The sequence below is a fragment of the Salvia splendens genome, chromosome 13, assembly GCF_004379255.2.
Source record: "Salvia splendens isolate huo1 chromosome 13, SspV2, whole genome shotgun sequence".
Lineage (NCBI taxonomy): Eukaryota > Viridiplantae > Streptophyta > Magnoliopsida > Lamiales > Lamiaceae > Salvia > Salvia splendens.
In genome coordinates this window covers 27,063,935-27,082,526 of record NC_056044.1, presented here as the reverse complement: position 1 = coordinate 27,082,526, position 18,592 = coordinate 27,063,935, and the positions used below count along the sequence as shown (strand labels likewise).

General features: G+C 33.7%; 2 protein-coding genes and 1 long non-coding RNA gene across 3 annotated transcripts; all 3 read left to right on the top strand.

Annotated features, from left to right (window-relative positions):
- Nucleotides 1-2,520: 2,520 nt before the first annotated feature.
- LOC121762505 (serine/threonine/tyrosine-protein kinase HT1-like) lies at nucleotides 2,521-5,191 on the top strand. Its single transcript, XM_042158396.1, has 3 exons — nucleotides 2,521-3,260; nucleotides 3,851-4,306; nucleotides 4,721-5,191. Exons 1-3 carry the CDS (start codon nucleotides 2,898-2,900, stop codon nucleotides 4,967-4,969), a joined length of 1,068 nt encoding a protein of 355 aa, XP_042014330.1. The 5' UTR covers nucleotides 2,521-2,897; the 3' UTR covers nucleotides 4,970-5,191.
- Nucleotides 5,192-7,441: 2,250 nt separating this feature from the next.
- Nucleotides 7,442-10,316, top strand: LOC121760019 (putative exosome complex component rrp40). The gene is made up of 9 exons (XM_042155618.1): nucleotides 7,442-7,656; nucleotides 7,782-7,856; nucleotides 8,570-8,656; nucleotides 9,014-9,070; nucleotides 9,261-9,353; nucleotides 9,539-9,611; nucleotides 9,690-9,765; nucleotides 9,875-9,965; nucleotides 10,065-10,316. The coding sequence occupies exons 1-9, from the start codon at nucleotides 7,606-7,608 to the stop codon at nucleotides 10,182-10,184; spliced, it is 723 nt and encodes a 240-aa protein (XP_042011552.1). The 5' UTR covers nucleotides 7,442-7,605; the 3' UTR covers nucleotides 10,185-10,316.
- A 598-nt stretch (nucleotides 10,317-10,914) lies between these two features.
- On the top strand, nucleotides 10,915-12,119 carry LOC121760020. Its single transcript, XR_006041811.1, has 4 exons — nucleotides 10,915-11,512; nucleotides 11,610-11,658; nucleotides 11,786-11,903; nucleotides 12,023-12,119. It is a non-coding gene; the product is annotated as an uncharacterized LOC121760020 (long non-coding RNA).
- Nucleotides 12,120-18,592: the final 6,473 nt, after the last annotated feature.

The window sequence follows — 18,592 nt, the reverse complement described above, 5'->3', positions numbered from 1 at the left end:
GTGATAAAGTCCTACTATAATTTTTATCTGGGCCTCCGCAAATAAATTGTAGTAATTAATTATGAAATGCTAATAAAGCGAATTATTTTTCATTCCAATTCATGAAATTGTAAACCTTCTAATTCCATATCCCCTTTGGAATCCGCAACGTGTCTCGTTGCGGTCCTTATCTCGTCTCGGAGAGACGAGACGGCAGCAAGACAGCATTGCGGACTCCGTCTCGTCCCCAGCCCGTCCCCATTCCGTCCTGTAACTCGTCGCGGAGAGACACTTGGCGAGCTGTCTCGACACGCGCGTTGGCGACGTGGAGAGCTGCGGTTCGTCCGTAACCGGGAGGAAGCCGCCGCAAGGTTGGTACGCGACTACTTTTGTGACAACCCGGTATGGGGAGAGAGCTACTTCCGTCGCCGTTTCCGCATGCGGAAACGGATATTTATGCACATCGCAAATACATTGGCAGCCCAGGAAGATTTCTTCCAAGAAGGGTTCAACGCCGTTAGCCGTCCCAGTCACACGACGCTGTAGAAATGTACTGCAGCAATCCGTCAGCTTGCTATTGGACAAAAGGCGGATGTGTTCGACGAATACATTCACATTGGGGAAAGCATTGGGAGAATGTGTTTGATAAACTTCTGCAAAGGCGTCCGTGCAGCCTTAACCGACGAATTTCTCTGGAAGCCAAGCACGACAGATTGTCAGTTTCTGCTCCGACTTCACGAAGAAGTGCACGGATTCCCCGGGATGCTTGGCAGCGTCGATTGCATGCATTGGCAATGTAAGAATTGCTTTGTGGCGTGGAGGGGGTCATACACGAGGGGCCACAAAGGCACCCACCCCACCGTTATACTCGAGGCCGTTGCCGACTAACGGTTATGGATTTGGCATGGGTAATTGGGGGTCCCCGGATCGAACAACGACGTCAACGTGCTCAACAAATCCGACCTCTTCACCGAATTTTTAAATGGTAAAGCGTCGGCCATCAACTTCATCGCTAACAACCTGCAGTATAAAATGTGGTACTATCTTGCCGACGACATCTATCCGAAGTGGTCAACCTTCGTGAAAACGTTCAACAGGCCGGTGAACGAAAAATAGACTCTTTTTGCGCAGAAGCAAGAGGCTGCTCGCAATGATGTGGAGAGAGCGTTCGGGGTTCTCCAAGCTCGCTTCAACATTATCAAAGCCCCGGCTCGTACGTGGTTTATGGAGAATATGGTCGACATCATGTATATTTGGGCTAAATTTGGCAACCAGTAGATGCACATGATCGCCATTAGACAACTCTTTCTTCTGTTTCTTTGAGTTTTGAGATTTTGAATTTAGAGAGAGTGAGGGGAAGATTTTAAATTATGTATTTTTTTATCTTGTTAGGATTTTATTAATGTGGTTTTTTATTTTTTAGAATTTTAAGTTGTAATTTTATTTTATTTAATGAAGTATGTTTTTATTAATTGAATTTGTTGGAAATAAAAATAAAAAATGAAATTGAATGAATAGTTAAAGGATGAGATGTTTAAGAGATGGAGGGTTGTAGGTGTTGTCTCTTAGTTAAGAGTTGGGATGAAAAGTACAGTGGTGCCCATGAATAGTGAAGATATGAGAGGTTAACAGACGAATAAAAGACAGCGTTGCGGATAGCCTAAGGCCATCCGTCTCAAGGAAGATGACCCCTTCCTTGGGCGGCACAGGATTTTATGCACATTTATTTTATGTATTAAGTGGAGAAAGTAAATTAAGAGAGAGAATAAAGTAGAGATAAAATGTGTTTCTATTTTTAGTAATGTATCATCTTATTAGGACAAACAAAAAAAAAAAAAGTAAGTCATTTTAACAGCGGAGGGAGTACTGCCTAATTACAAAATCTATAATTTAAAGTTAAATAGTGAAAGAATCCCGTTTATATGAGAAACCGTACGCGGGAAGGTGCATACGGCACAGTACACACAGTGGCACATACTGAGCGGGTTTTTGTTCATGTGGGTCCCAGTAGGCCTTCAATTTGTGCATCTGTTTCTTTAGTGGAATCCATACCCCATACACGTGTCAAGAAATGACCATACTACCCTTCTAGGGGATTTGTATGTCTTACCATACACAATAGTTTATCGTATGATTTGATTATACACTTAGTAATTCGAAATTCAAATGTTATTATTCGATACCACCTTAACTTTCTAAATAGAGAATATGCTCAAACGGATCATATGATTATGACTAGTTTCTAAACGAATAGTACAAGTTATATATGAGTCATATGACTATATGTATTAATTATTTTAATAGCATTCTTGTTTTGACAAGACATTAAGTGGCTATGGACAATGTGCCCATTCATTATTTAAATGTGGCATGATATTAATTAGAATTATTAAATAGGAGTAAGTATTTGATTATGAAAATGTGACATACTTGGTAATTTAAGAAAAATGAGAAGGGCATGAAAGTAAAAAAGTGCAGAGAGTCATAATCATTAGACAGCCGCATGTCTCCTCCGAAGAGGATCTTCCCATGTTATGAATGTTTACTCACTTTCTACTGCACTCTCTCTCTATCTCTCTCCTCATAACTCTAAGCTAATCGGTCGTCACACATCTACAGGAGACACACAGCCAACTGCCATCCCCATCTCTCTCTCTCTCTCTCATCACTCATTTTAGCTTCCATATCAAGCTCTCTGTGTTTTTTCCAGTGAAATCGTTCATACTATATTTTGGGTCGTATTTACTTGTTTATTTCTGGGAACAAGATTAAAGCTTTAAGTGCAGCAGCTTTTTCTATGTTCATGTAGAGGGATTTAATAAAGTAGAAGATCTTTTGCAGAACCGAATGAGTGAGAAAGTTTCGATCACAAATCGAGGGCAATCTTGATTTTCCATTGATGATTCTGCGCGAAACCCATGAAGAATTTCCAATGGCTGAAGCAGATAGCGAGCACACAGACCAAGCTGGAGAGGAGGCTATCGCTGGGGGAGTACAGGAGAGCGATTTCATGGTCGAAATACTTGATTTCCTCAGGAGCAGAGATCAAGGGCGGAGGTGAGGAGGAATGGAGCGCCGACATGTCGCAGCTCTTCATAGGCAACAAATTTGCCTCCGGGAGGCACAGCAGGATTTACAGAGGCGTTTACAAGCGCAGAGATGTCGCGATTAAGCTCATCAGCCAGCCTCAGGAAGATGGGGATTTGGCTGCATTTCTCGAGAAGCAGTTCACTTCTGAAGTTGCTCTCTTGTTCAGGCTGAGACACCCCAACATCATCTCTGTAAGTTGCTTCTTCTTCATCTCTTTTTCTAGGGTTGAATTGGGGATGGTTTTGAAAAATTGTACACTATGCCTTGGATGTTGTACGTTGGGGATTGAATGTTGTACATGCATGTGAAAGTATATGTTCATTGGCATTGTCACTAAGTTTTATGTTTGTTAATCTATGTTCTTCACTTTTTTCTTCTATGATTATTCTATGCTTAAATGGATATATAATGTTCTTCATCTGTAATTTCCCAGTTGCCTAATTAGGACATTCTAAGATATCTAATTTCATTGACCAGTTATTAGTAATTAGTTAGATGCCAGGACAAGAACTCTTCCTATGTAGTTGTCTTGTTCTGGAATCATAGAACCAATGCCAAATAAAAATGGGCTTGTTTAAGGATCATAGCTGCTGCCACCGAGCATCTAGTTCCATCGTCGTCTGCTATCTTGGGAGATACTCTTGTTTGTATTGCATCACTTTAACTAACTCTGCAACAACAAGAAGCCCAAGGGCGAGTTTGTTCATTCAGCATAAAATCATGTTGTTGTTGTTGTTGATTGACGATATATCTATAAGATTGATTGACTTTATAAATGCAGTTTATTGCAGCATGTAAGAAACCACCAGTGTTTTGTATTATCACAGAGTACTATCCAGGCGGTTCCCTCAGAAAATACCTGCACCAGCAAGGGCCTTATTCGCTTCCTCACGACCTTGTGCTAAGGTTGTCGCTCGACATTGCACATGGCATGCAGTATCTTCATGCTCGGGGGATTCTCCATCGAGATCTTAAATCTGAGAATCTTCTGCTTGATGAGGATATGTGTGTCAAGGTAGCGGATTTTGGTATATCATGTCTAGAAACACAATGTGGCAGTGCCAAGGGATTCACAGGCACTTATCGTTGGATGGCTCCGGAAATGATCAAGGAGAAACACCACACGAAGAAGGTCGATGTTTACAGTTTTGGCATTGTAATGTGGGAGCTGCTAACCGCCTTGGTACCATTCGATGACATGACCCCAGAACAAGCCGCGTTTGCAGTGTGCCAAAAGGTACGGATGTAAAGCTTAGTTACTCGACAGTGGGTTGCATCTTAAATTGGTTTGGATACGTACATATGTTATATCATTATCTAAAAACTCACCTTATAGTATACATGCTCATACTATGAGGGCTTGTGTATCGATGTTTTGGACCTGTACTCGTGAGATAACAGAAGATAAGAAGCCTCCTAATTATCGTTTACGCCTTAAAATATGATGAATTTCGGCCTTTTGCTAATGACCATGTAAGATCCAATATACTGTTTGAAGTATGTAGGAATCAGTAGTTAGTTACATTTCTTTATTTCTCAAAAAACCGAAACTATTGTTCGAATGTAGATCTTTCAGTATTTGCATTAGTTATGCACTGGACTACATAATTGATCATCTTGATTTAGCTATAACATTGTGTGTCCTTGGCAGAATGCAAGGCCGCCGCTGCCTTCTACGTGCCCGACAGCATTTAGCCGTCTCATCCGGCTTTGCTGGTCGGGCAATCCAGACAAGCGGCCTCATTTTGATGAGATTGTGAGCACGCTCGAGAGCTACACGGAGTCTCTAGCGCGAGACCCAGAATTCCTTACCTCGCACGAGCCATCGGAGGGATACACCCTTGCAAGATGCATTCCGAAGTGCATCGCCACTCGTCGATACCCGTCACTAGGGACATGAGGACCTGGACGATCAGGTCTGATGCTAAATGCAATGTAGTGGTTTTTCTCATGTTAGGGATGAGTTTGATTTGTAATTTGAGGTGCAATTGATGGCCTCAACATCCATTTAGCTTTTCCCTAATTTTTCTTTCTTCTATGGAATGTTATGGAATTATAAGATAGTTCTCTTTGATAAATCCCCAAAATGGGGGTGTGATAATTCAAGAGAGAGTTCTAAAAAGGTGTAGTATCCTTGTGGTAACTATCTTTATACCTCAATATTTTAACATTGTAACAATTATGTAAAACCAAAAAAGTACTAGTACTATGTAAGCAAATTTATAAGTACGAATGAAGTGGAAATTTTAAAAATACTTCTTTCTTTCAATTCTTTTTTCTCTATAAACTACTTTTTGTCTTTTATCATGTAACAATGGAGAATACAACTAAAAAAATATTAAATCTTTTTTGTAAAAATTAAATATTAACTTATTGAGTGTTTGAAGCTTAAATTAGCCATTTTATAAAGATGAAATATGTACTTATTTTATTTTGTATTCTATAAAAAAATACAATAAAAAATAGAGTATATTGAGAGACGGAATTTTTTTAAACCACGATCAATTGCTGGAAGAATTGATATTGACTATTATTTTTTTAGAGTGATTAATTGTATTAAATCTCTAATTATTCTTTTATTATGATGATAAGTTGGACAAATTATAAACTAACTAACGGTGTTTAAAACGGAATATATTAATTTAAAACACTAATGTAACTTTTTGTATGAAATATGTAAACTTAATACTATTTGAACTAAATCGAAACAAAGGTAAAACATTTTGTACGAAACATGTAATTACCCTTTTCTTTCATTCTTCTCTTTTTGAATAGAAAATATAACTAAAAATAATATGAAAATATGTGCTAAATCAATCCAAAAAAAATCAATTATACCTTTATCTGATATGGCAAATAATTCCTTTCAATTATTTTATTCCAAATCAATTATATCCAGATTGGACAGCAAATCAAGTAAATCCTCCTCTTTCCCAACAAACAATAATATCTCGTGTGTTTAGTGGATGATTACAAGATTAAAAGTTAACATTTGCGATTTGGATATTTAAAGGAAGCAGGGTGTATTGTTTGATAAAGCATAATTATAAGAAAAGAAATTGGTATTTTGATGTCATATAAATAAAATATTACACCCTCCGTCCCGCTTTAGCAGTCCTTATTACTTTTGAGCACTCGTTTTGTAAAAACGATAATAAATAGTTAAAGTGGAGAAATGACAAACTAAGAGAGAATAATGTAGACAAGCATCGTACTTCCTTTAGTTCACTATTAGAAGTTCCATTTTTGACTGGTGCGTGTTTTTAGAAATTGTTTGAGTTTATAAATGAAAGTAGTAGAATATGTTAGAATGTGAGCCATACTATTTTTATATTGATTTTATTTAAAGAAAGGTATTTCGTTTATTTAAAGAAAGTCCACCTCGTTCACTTAAATCATTAGAGCATGCGCAATAAGGACGGATGTCCTGGCGGACATCCCAAAAACACCTTCTGTCACGTCATAAAGACATCTCATAGCACTGCCACATCATAAGGACATCCCACTGCACAATAGCAGACATCCCCTAGGACATCCCGACGGACAAGCACAATAATAAAAATTCACAAATTCACAAATTAACAATTACAGAATTACGACACACATACGGGAAAAGTGCAACCATTTTATTTATAAAAAAACATACATATTTAAATTAAAAAATACATAGTTCACCAAAAAAAACCATCTCAAACCAAAAAACGATTCAAACAAAGTACATGTTATGCCTTGAATCTGTATAGTTTGCCGCTAGCCGAACGAGGGTTTCGCTTTATCTATAGAGTTAAAATAAAATCAGAAAATGGGACGTTCATCGTGTCACCACAATAGTGGACGTCACGACTTACAACTCGGTGGACGTCCGCTCTCACCCACGGACGACCTCTCGTCCGCCCCTGACGTCCGTGTCCGTCGCATTCGTCGCAATAGCGGACGTCCGCTATTGTGGATGCTCTTAACTTAAGACTTTATATTTAGTCTTTATGTGCGGAAAAACCCCCTTTTGAAAGAAGATAACTTACTAATCAATCATTAAGAAATCATTGAATTTGACAAGAATGCATGCATCCTGCGTGTTCATTTTATTCATGGAATTTGATTGATTACGTTCATCAACCCAATTAATTAATTACTGAATAATTGTACAGGAAATTAAAAAAATCAATAAATTAATCAATCGGTCCCATCAATTAATTATCTTAGCTCAAACAATTAATTAAAACCCTATTAGCCCAATGCCTATTTAAAACTTCTTAGCCCAAGTATTTTAAATTTAATTCATAACTCTCCTAAAACAGCCGGCCCAATCATTGAAGAACTAATCTAGCCCACTTAAAATTATTAGGCCACAAACAAGTAAGAATTTCCCGACTAAAAAAATCCCCAAATTTAAAATCAGAGCCCTATCTCTCTGTCTCTCGACTTCTCACCGGAAACCGCGCAGACCGTCTTGCCTGCGCCGCCTCGTAGCCGGTCTTTCCCTTCCATTTGGAGCTATACTCACAAGCACCTGTAGCCATCTTTGTTTACAGAGAAATGGAATTGAAGCCCTCAATACCTTCTTCCAGCCTTATTGATCAACATGTGGTAACTGTGACAAACTCTGTTTTTTTTTATAATTCAATTTATTGAGAGTGTATTTCACTACGATGAAATTGTCTTTCTGAATAATTTTTGGTTGATTCCTCCCTCTCCTCCACCGATTTATTCAGTTTCCAGGAGATGTGGTACTGGACCTCTCCAAAATAACTAGTCAAACAATCAAGCTTGGTGGCGGCCTCCGTCAGGTTTCCTACTTTCTTGTTCTTGTTTTGTTGTATATTTGTTTTTTGTATTTGGAATGTTGTTCTGTTTTGGCATTTTAAGAATACTGACTTGCTTTGTGAGAAAAATAAGTGAAAATTATTTAAAGAAAGTTAATCCGTTGGCAGCTCATAGTTGTGACATTTTCTGTAGGAATGAGTTACTATTGAGTTTATTTTATCAGTTTAGCTATAATTTTGAAAGAATGTGCATCTTCGGTCCTAATGTATGCACTATTTGCCTTCTTTTGTGGTAGTCAATGTGAGAAATATGTGTGCATTTGGATCTTTTAATGTGGTTATTCATATGATGCTCGCTCCAAACATGGCCCAAATAGTTTGTGCTTTGTATACATCTCATCTTGTGACTAGAATCACTAGATCTTCGCTAGTGATCACAGTGCACGGAGCTGCTATTTGCAAAGTGAATGTTTATTGTTAGTTCACCAAAGTTACTCCAATCCTCTTCCACATGTTCAAACTTTGGAGAACACAGATGCTCAAACCATGATTACATTAGCATATAACTTTTTTGTCTCTGTGAACCTTTTTTAGTTGCTTTTTCTTTCAAGATACATGCTAAACATTATAAATGATTACTATTTTGTTGTGGAAATTTGATTATGTATATCTGTTTCTTATGAAAAATCAAGTTATGTTTTCCCTTTGGACAAGATGTTGATACTGTTTGTTGGCAGGATGGTGACTTAATATCTGTCATGAAAGGCGGAGTTTTGAGATTCTCAAAACCTAACAAATATTGGGTTGAAACCTCCCAAAAACGGGTGAGTTAGATAGTACTAGTTGCTATAAATTTGACTTATTAGGAACTGGTTTATGATGAATATTAATACTAGTAAATATCAAACTGTCTTCCATTGTGGGCATATTTCATCTTAACTTCAGTTATAGAACAATTGATGATACTAGTGCAATGACACGTAATATTTTCCTTTATTTCTCATATTTTTTATAAAGTTTGTTGGATCTGTCAAAATTTGTTTCTGGGATCTCCATCAACGAAAAGTATAGTCTGGTTTAGATGTTCTAAAAAAATTCTCTTTTGTTTATCATTTTGGCTAATGTATAATTGTGTGTATAGATAATTTCGTGTTTCTTATTCAATTCATTCTTTTCTACAGTATGTGCCTAGTGCTGGGGATAATGTACTTGGAATAGTAGTTGATGCAAGATCCGATGTAAGTGCTCTTATTTTCCTACTATCAGAATTAATGATAGGTGGTGTTTAGATGCTTTGTATTGAGTTGGGTCTTGATTGTTGTTATTTCAAGTAAAGCTTGCATGTCTATGCCGTTTTTTCTTTGTTGATTTAGATGTTCATAATATAAATTGTGTTTGCTCTCTCATTTTTTTTATGTGATGTAACAGAATTTTTTCGTGGATATAAAAGGTCCAACCTTAGCCTTCCTGCCAGTACTTGCTTTTGAAGGCGGAACTAGGAGAAATATTCCCAAGTTTGAGGTTAATATCTTGACTTTACATAAGCTTGCACACACTACATGCATATGTTATTAAATGGTTCACTCTTTTGTTTCTAATGTGTCATTGTGAGCTATATATGTGCTGTATTGATTGTATTTATAATTATACTTTTGTGGACGACCTTGTCCATTGTTGACTTGTTAGACCTTTGGCTTCATTTGCAGATGGGCACATTGTTGTATGTCCGAGTTGTCAAGGCAGATACCGGCATGAACCCCGAGTTATCCTGCATGGATGGTTAGTCGATTAACTTTTCTTAATTATTTCCTTGTTCCCTCTTTCCTTTTTTGTTAAGAAGTTCCTTCTGCTTTGTAGCCTCTGGAAAAGCAGCAGAGTATGGTCCCCTTAAAGAAGGGTTCATGTTTGAAACGTCAACTGGCTTATCAAGAACGTATGACATGACATTACTCTTCATTTAAAGATTTATATCCACTTTCTATTGATTGCTTAACTATTGTACCAATAGATCTCACTGGTCTTCGTGTTTGGTTGTTTAATAGGTTACTGAGTTCTCCAACGTGCCCTGTTCTTGAGACTCTCGGGAAGAAGATTGCTTTTGAGATCGCTGTTGGTTTGAATGGCAGGGTGTGGGTATGGTTTCAACTTTTAAGCCTCATGTCTATTTATGTCACTCTTTTAGTTTAGTGCCTGATGCCACCATCCACTTATTTCATTTCTTAATTTGTTTAGGTGAATTCTTCTACTCCATCAATTGTTGTACTAGTTTCAAATACAATCATCCAAACGGCGTCTATGAGCCCTACGCAGCAAAAAATCAGGGTGGAAAGCTTGCTCCAGAAAATGCAATGAACAAATACACCTTGAATATTCTATGTTGTTATAGAGTTGATTTATAGTAATCATACTTAATTTACATGAAATAGGATACACGTTCTGAAATTTCTATATTTTGCTATGTGGAAATTTGTTTTGCAACTTTTACAGTAGTATTCTCAAAACAACAAAAAATGTGAAAGAAGAATCTCTATGTTTTGTTGACTGCAGTCAAGGAAGGGACAAGAAAATGACAGAAAATTCGAAGATCAGTGACCTAAGCTCGAATGATGTATATAAATGATTTATTACTATAAGAAAATAATAGTTTGACATTATTAGTGAATAGGTAAAGAAGAAAGAAGAAAGAAGACGGTTTAGTTATAACTTCCTCAAATAACTGAATAGTGAATACTCACTCGTCAACCCCATGCAACCCCTTTTCTCCTTCTTTCCAGTTCAAATTCATGAGTCTCCTTTTCTGATTGAGATCTCGTTAAATCTATTATTTCCTTATGACCACTTCTCCGCCAACTTCCACGCCCCCAAATTCTGGTAATCTAATTCATACACTCGTTACTATTTTTAATGTAGACTTGAACGTTGAACTTCTACTTTGGTACTTAAATTTACCAATTTCCTGTTTTGTTTTGTTTTGTTTTGTAACCGCAGTGGTTTCTTGCTTATTTATGTGAATTCTTTATCTAATTCATATGATTAGATGAAAATCTAGCTGGAAAGTAGTGGTAATCATGATCTGTTCTAATCATGAATTAGTGAATCAGTGTTTATTAAGCGCAAAACGAATTCTGCATTGGCGTGTAGGTTTTGTGTGTATTTGACTCAAGAAGATGCTTGCTTGGGTTATGAAGATGATGCTGAATAGGAATTGTAATGAACTGATACGTGAAAAAGAGTATATCCTCAGACCCTATTTGGAAGTATATGCCTTCTTGTTTTGAGATGTGCCAGTAGATATCTTGCTCATATAGCTGAACCATCCAATTAATTCATGTCGAACCAAATTTTCAAGTCGTTGGGAGGATGTAAGGCTTGCGTAATGAAACTTGATGTTAGAGCTTCTGCACATTATCCTTTATATTCACTATGATTATGTTGAAACACATTCAAGGCCTCTTCGATTGCACTAGTCTGATTTTATAACTACAGATACTAAGGAGGCTGTGCCGGAGAGTTCTCCCACCTCTTCATCTGTGAACTCAGAACGGATTCGGGAACAAAATGCAATGAAGTTTCTGTTACATCCAAAAGTTAGGGGGTCCCCTGTCATGTATATAAGGTCATTTCTTGAAGGGAAGGGTCTCACAAAAGAGGAGATTGATGAAGCGTTTCGACGTGTTCTTGTAATTATAAACTATCTGCAACTCACGTAGAATAATTAGTTCCTGTGTTCTTAGTACTCCAAGTACAGTTAAATCTTAACCATTTAAAATCTTATAGGATACATTGACAGCTGTTTCAAGAACACATCCAGCCATCTCTAGTCAAGGTAATTCTGTTATTAATAATTTTTTCCCTTGAGCTTCATGTCAAATCAATTCTTAGAACTTAACCTATTATTTTCATGAGAGAATTGAAGATCTTTTGTCCCTATGTTGAAATCTTGGATTCGAAAGGCTGTTGCATCAGAAGAAGATGACGAAGACTTAATAAAGAAAAACGACACTAAACCAAGTGTAGCAGAAGCTGATGCAGCTCGAGCAAGCCAGGAGATGCCAACAACAAATAGAGAAGGTAGACTATAATTGGTTACTTAGTGGTGTTTGATGTTACTTGTTTCTTAATTTTAGCTAATAGTATTACTTCTGCTCTGATAGATTTCTTAGCATTGACTCTGTTTTGTTGTTTTGCAGAGAAGATATGCTTTAAGGAGATTATGAGTAGGTTAGATGCTCAAACACAAGAGATGAAATCAATGATCAATTCAATACAGAAGTTGGAAAGTGGTAGGTAGGAGTAGTCATAACTCATAACATCTCCAATTTGTATTTTGTACTTGCATAACATTTTTTTTTATTGTCAATATTAGGAGTGGGTGCAAATGGAAGAATTTGTGTTGATGAGCAGCATAACAGAAGGCTCTCAGGAACCAGTTCGGCCGATCAGCTTTGTATGTCATAATTATTCTTGACATGCTTCTTGGTCTTTCAGCAACCTCATAACAGACATACTGATCCACGTTCAGGTAATTTCATCGATCAAGTGATTGTCGTTTTGTCAACTGAATCGCCATTTTTAATATGTTGATTTTTTTGGAGGTTATTCGTATCTACCTGTGTCTGCGGAACCTCCTCACCCTATGCTACAAAGAGGGGAAATGCCAATGCCGTTGAATATAACGACTAGCTCTCTGGTACACACAATGTTTGTGTTGGTCTCTTGTATATGTTCAGAGCTTTGTCCTAAAATAAGTTTCTGTTTTCTGGGGATCAACGATGCACCACCGGTCCCCAATCAGCCGCTAATGAATCCAAGTGCTGCAGCACCGAGGCCTAAGGTCAGGCACACTTCATTTTTTAACATTATATTCTTAGGTATATCCAACTGTTAAGTATTAGTTGTTGCAATCAGTTTAGGGAGACGAATGCGGTGCCACGAGTGGAATCCGGTGAGAAACATAACTCTGGATGTCCGTCCCAACATGCCTGCAGCTAATGATCAACCACCTCAGAGGCCTTTGGTTCCTCCTGATGATGTATCAGGCTGGGTCTTGGAGTTGACGCATCCTGATAGCCGTATGTAGTAGTACTTTAATGATTTCGATAATGAAGTCAAGTTCTAGATTTTATATAATTCAACCGTAACAGAAATACTACAAAGAGTAGATAGAATCACCAACCTTTGTTCATGCTTTCTTCTTATGTTGTAGAATGAATGTTTGTCAATAACTAGAAATGCTTCCAGTGATAGAAATTCAAGGGTGGATTAATGTGAGCATGTTTATAACTTTAAGGTAAAAAATAACTTATTTTGCACATTTTCCAATTGGATTTTGGAAAATGAAGTTCAAACACAAACATTAGTGAATACCGATATATATATATATATATATATATTGGAAAAAAAATTCTGCTGAGATTCAACCCTCGATTATAAATTGACATACTTATATTAGTACTAACATGTATTTAATTATATAAAAATGTAAGGCGTGTTTGTAGTACTAATAAACAACGGAGGTATGCATAACGAGTATGACTTGTCAAGTTTAGCAAAAAATTAATAAATCTGTGATACATATATTCACGGCAAACATGCCCATGTGTATCATGTGTTAGTGTGTTACTGTTACACTCCCTAAACCAAGAATCATGCTATAAGATATTAAAGAATCATTTGTTCTTCTCAACACGATAATGAGATTTTCAAGTGACAAAACATATTCACGTATCCGAATCATTAAATCCTTATGTCCAAATTTAAAATAATATAGGCGTGTCCATGGTCCATTCAATCAATGATTTAATGGTACACACCAAGTTTGAATTGAACACTTTGTTAATATTTGAGTAACATTGAATTCAACACTTTGAGCATCGATATTTGACCGTTTCTTTTAACTAATAGGGTGTTCGTTTACTGAAAAGAACATTGAAACAACTCTTTTAAAATTCCACTGCAACCCTTGACTTAGTTAGTAGAGTTTAATTGATGCCTAGTACTCAAATCAGACAAATCAAGAATGCAAAATATATATATATATATATATATATATATATATATATATATATATAAGGATGTGATCATATGATAACCCATATTTATGGTGATAACCTAATAACCTATCATTCTATGGACGAAATATATCATTTTATAAAATAGAATATCATTTTATGGATTAAAAGTATCATTCTATGCATGCTGAAAAAAATATCATTTTATAGTGTATATATATCATTTTTAGTAAAAAATATATTTTTGACTCATAAAATGATAGGTTATTAGGTTATCACATAAATATGGTTTTTTTTATATATATATATATATATGGAGATTATCAAAATAAAAATACATTTAAATCCAGAAATGCAGCCCAAATCTTAGCCCTAGGATTAGATGATCTAATGGTCAATAATTAACCAAAAACACGGAAGGTCATAATTAAGTAATTTTAGGTCATATTATAATATTTGAGTTTAATATCATGCTAAGATCATTTTAGGTCATGCTTTGTTAGCATGACCTAAAAATTTACTAACTATGACCTAAAAGTGTCCTACGTATGATATTGTTCTGCGTATGATATTGCTAGTATTATTACTTTACAAGGTTGTACTTAATTTACATGTGTATTGGATTTTTGAAAAACGATTTTACATGTATCTATATTGCAATTCGTTTACTTTTCTGAATTTAAATTTTACTATACGAACAAGATCTTAAGAAAAACGGATGTAAAATGTAAAGTTTTTCTGTATGTGGATGCATTGGCGGACACAAGAAGAAGGGATAAAGGGGCTTAAGCCCTTCCCAAAAGATATTTTTAATCATTTTTTCTATTACTGTTATTTCCAGATTGATTGAAAATCATGTTTAGCCCCTGCCAAAATGTGTCATTAAAGATTAAATTATTGAAAAGTGATTAGTTGGAAGGGGCTGAAATTTGAAATTAGAGAATGAGAAAGTATCAACTCTCAACAATGGCTGCCGATCGAAAAAAAAAAAAACAATGGCTGCCGATCGTTTGATGAAGAAGAAGCAAACCAAAGTTACTTAATTGTAGTATATAATTATTAATTAAGTAAATTCTTAAGCCTTTTTCACGCTATTTCCCTCACGTGTTAGACACGTTTCATCTAGCATTCTAATTTCTTACACTAAGAGTTTTATCAATTTAATTTGATGAAATATTTATTAAAAGATTTAAATTTTGTTTCCTCAATGGAGTGCATTTATATTTAAACGGCTTATTACTTATTAGATGTTTTAACCTCTTATATAACAAGTTATTTATTTTTAATATTAATAAGAGTGTGATCCTCAATTTGTTTCGATTAGAAATTTAGGAAGTACTTTTACAAAAATTGTCTAAACTAAAAGATATTTCATTTTTCATTAGTCCATTGAATTATTATAAATGTTAATCTATTTGTTATATATTACTCCATATCTTTTAAACTAAAAGATTTTTCATTGCGTATATTTAATGAGTTTTTTTCAATGATTCGTAACATACATATCTTAGCGTTTTTAATCAATAGAAAATGTAGTATCCAGCGCGGAACTATCATTTTTAGATAACGTGGAAGTAATTTTTAGTTAGTTATAAGTTCATTTTCTAAAATTAGGATTTTAAGAACATAGAGATCATTTTAAGATCGTTTTAAATCATCCTTACTAAAATAACCAAAAACTGAATAAAAATTACTTTCGCATTGTCTAAAATTATTCAATCTAGCCCCTGCCAATAAATTTTTCTGCGTCCCCCACTGTGTGGATGTTCCAACTCCTAATTGAATAGCTTATTAATTCGTATAGTCTAATTTTTTAATACTATATACTTGAGATAAATTTGATTAATTACAACTATTTTCACGTTCAATAAAGTCTCAAGTTATCAACGGCGTTTAGAAGAGGCAATGTTTTTCCCATTGTGCTCTAATTTTATACAATCAAGTCAACTTGTTGTTCCACCATGATAAAATTATTTCCAAAGATTATTAAAGTCCGAAAATAATTTTCTTTGAATATTAACGTTTTCTTCATTTGTATAGCCCAGCTCCTATTATTATAATATTGTTTGGACTGTTTTTATTACTTCTACTTAGGGCTGCTAATTAATATTTGTAATCATTTAATTAGCACACATACCTTACCTATCTACTCATCTTCTCAATTGGCTATTTATTTATGTAATTAGTGATGCTAACTGGTCGTTTACGCCAATGAGACTCGAGTTGTACAAACTTAAATAGGTAACAAAATTTGACGAAACATTGTTTAACTAATTTTATTCAAGCTTCCAATATCTTTTTTTCGCTATCACACACACACACACACACACTTTCCATTTGAAATGACACAGAGAACCAAAATTCAGAATTTGAATTCTTGAATTAATTGGAGTCATTTATGGAATTTGGTAAACCCAACCTACTTAGGAAATGTGTATTTTGCAGTATGATATTATTATTTGGTAAACAAGGATTCCGTGTACATATAATAATAGCCACATATCTCGATATTCTCCAAAATTTGTTCAATGAGATTTAATAAAACGAACCATTCACGTTACAATTTAATAATCTAATCTCTTCCAATAATTAAGTCTATTAAATTATAACACCGAGTATATATAACTACAATGAGTTGGAACATGGAAGTTACATTAAAATATCAAGTAATCAATAAATTATTCTGACTTGCGCAGTGAAGCAAATTTGGCTTCTAATTTGTGTCACCAAAAAATGGTGTTTATCTTTAGTAGAAGAGTACTACTTCATCCGTTCCTTGTTAATAGAGGTATTTCTTTTTGGCTCGTAGTTTAATAATAGTGTGTTAAATGATTGATGAAAAAAGTAAGAGAAAGTAAAGTAAAAAGGATAATTACTTTTTACTAAAAATAAAAATGACTCAATTAACTTGGAACTTTCCAAAATAAAAAAATGACTCTATTAACATGGAACGGAGGGAGTACTTAGTTAGTTCTCCTCAATTTAGTAATTTATTTTTGGGTATTGATAAATTAACAAAAAATGTATGTACAAAGTTGGGGTACATTTGTCATTTTCTATCATTTGCATGATTAAGGGATTTACCTATTTTAATTATACTTCAATTTTACATTATAACCCCTCATATTAATTAAGGAATGAACTATAATATTTCAACAAAATATAAAAAAATACTTCAATTTTTTTTTCTAATAAAATTATTTTACATATTGTTTTTTCTAGTTTTAACAAGAAATGTGAAAATAAGTTAAAAGATTAAATTACAAAAAACAGTGAAAATATTGATAATTGAATTAATATTAATTAAGTAAAATTAATTTTAAAAATAATATAATAATATATTATATCATAAAATTATTTAAAGATTAATTTTGCCAGTATATTATATTTTCCACTTTCCGTCAATACTTAACGTTGTTTTATTTATAAAACAATTCCAATAAACTTATTTTTTTTGGAAATTAATTTAAATTATCCTTTTTATTAATAAATAAATTAATTTATATAGTTTTCAATTTGAATCTCGTATATACATTGTATTTATTTTATTTTCTTCAACTGTTTTAATATTTGTGATTTGGAACATAATCTGAAGCTTGTAATTTCAAATATCTTAAATATTTTCTTCAATAATTTACGTTTTTTATTTATAAAACAATCTTTATAAACTTTTTTTTTGTATAAATTTATTTATATTATCCTTTATAAGTGTAATATGTATGAAATTAAACTATTATAGTGAAATATTAAAATTATAGGGATTTATCTTATAATTTCAACGTTTCTTTATTTTATCTGCAACACAAGCTATACATTAGAAGATTGTATTATATATACTGAGTTAAACAATCTTCCATCATCTGACCCTTATTATATTAGTAATAATATTTTATAGCAATGCCATACATCCACATAATATCATCCAATAGTAATAATTTCCTAATTATATAAAATTTTCATTTTGAAATCTTCTCAATTCATATTACACTATATAAAATAAAAAAAATATATTACATACCAGCAAAATAATATTTATGTGGCATAATATTAAAGAAATTTAAATGAATATTTTCTTTTGCAAACAAACAGTTTTCTCTCTTTTAAAATATCTACCAATATCTACTATAATACTTGTGAAATTAAAAGGTAGAACTTAGAAAATAAAATATCAGTAGTTTTAAAAAAATACATGTGGCATAATACAAGAGAAATTATAAATAAAAGAGTATTTTGCCCATTTTTTTTGAAAAAAAGCAATAATTATCTATCTTCATATCATTGTGATAGTTTAAATAAAATGAATAAAAAAAACTTATTCCATTAAAATATGAATGGTTATTCTATTTAAATTTTATTTGTGAATCTTTTAATAACGGTGGATATTTTCAAAAATAAAATTGATTACATATTTCAATATAAATGATTAAGGAAAAATTGTAATAGTATATTTGTAAATAAGGTCAAATTAGTCATAGAAGTATGTAATTAATGATGCTACCAATTGAAAATACTTGCATCTTATCGCATTCAAATTTGAAGGGTATTTTGTATGTACAATTTTTGTTAATTTATCTTTATTTTTTATTTTTTATTTTTTATTTTTATTGCTCTTATCAATAAGTGTCTCAACTCATGAATATTTAAAACAGCCACATAGTCACTGACTCACTAGTCATTCGAATTATACTAAATTAATAATATTATGAAATATAATTAATATTGAAAAATTCGAGAATATAAACCCGTGAT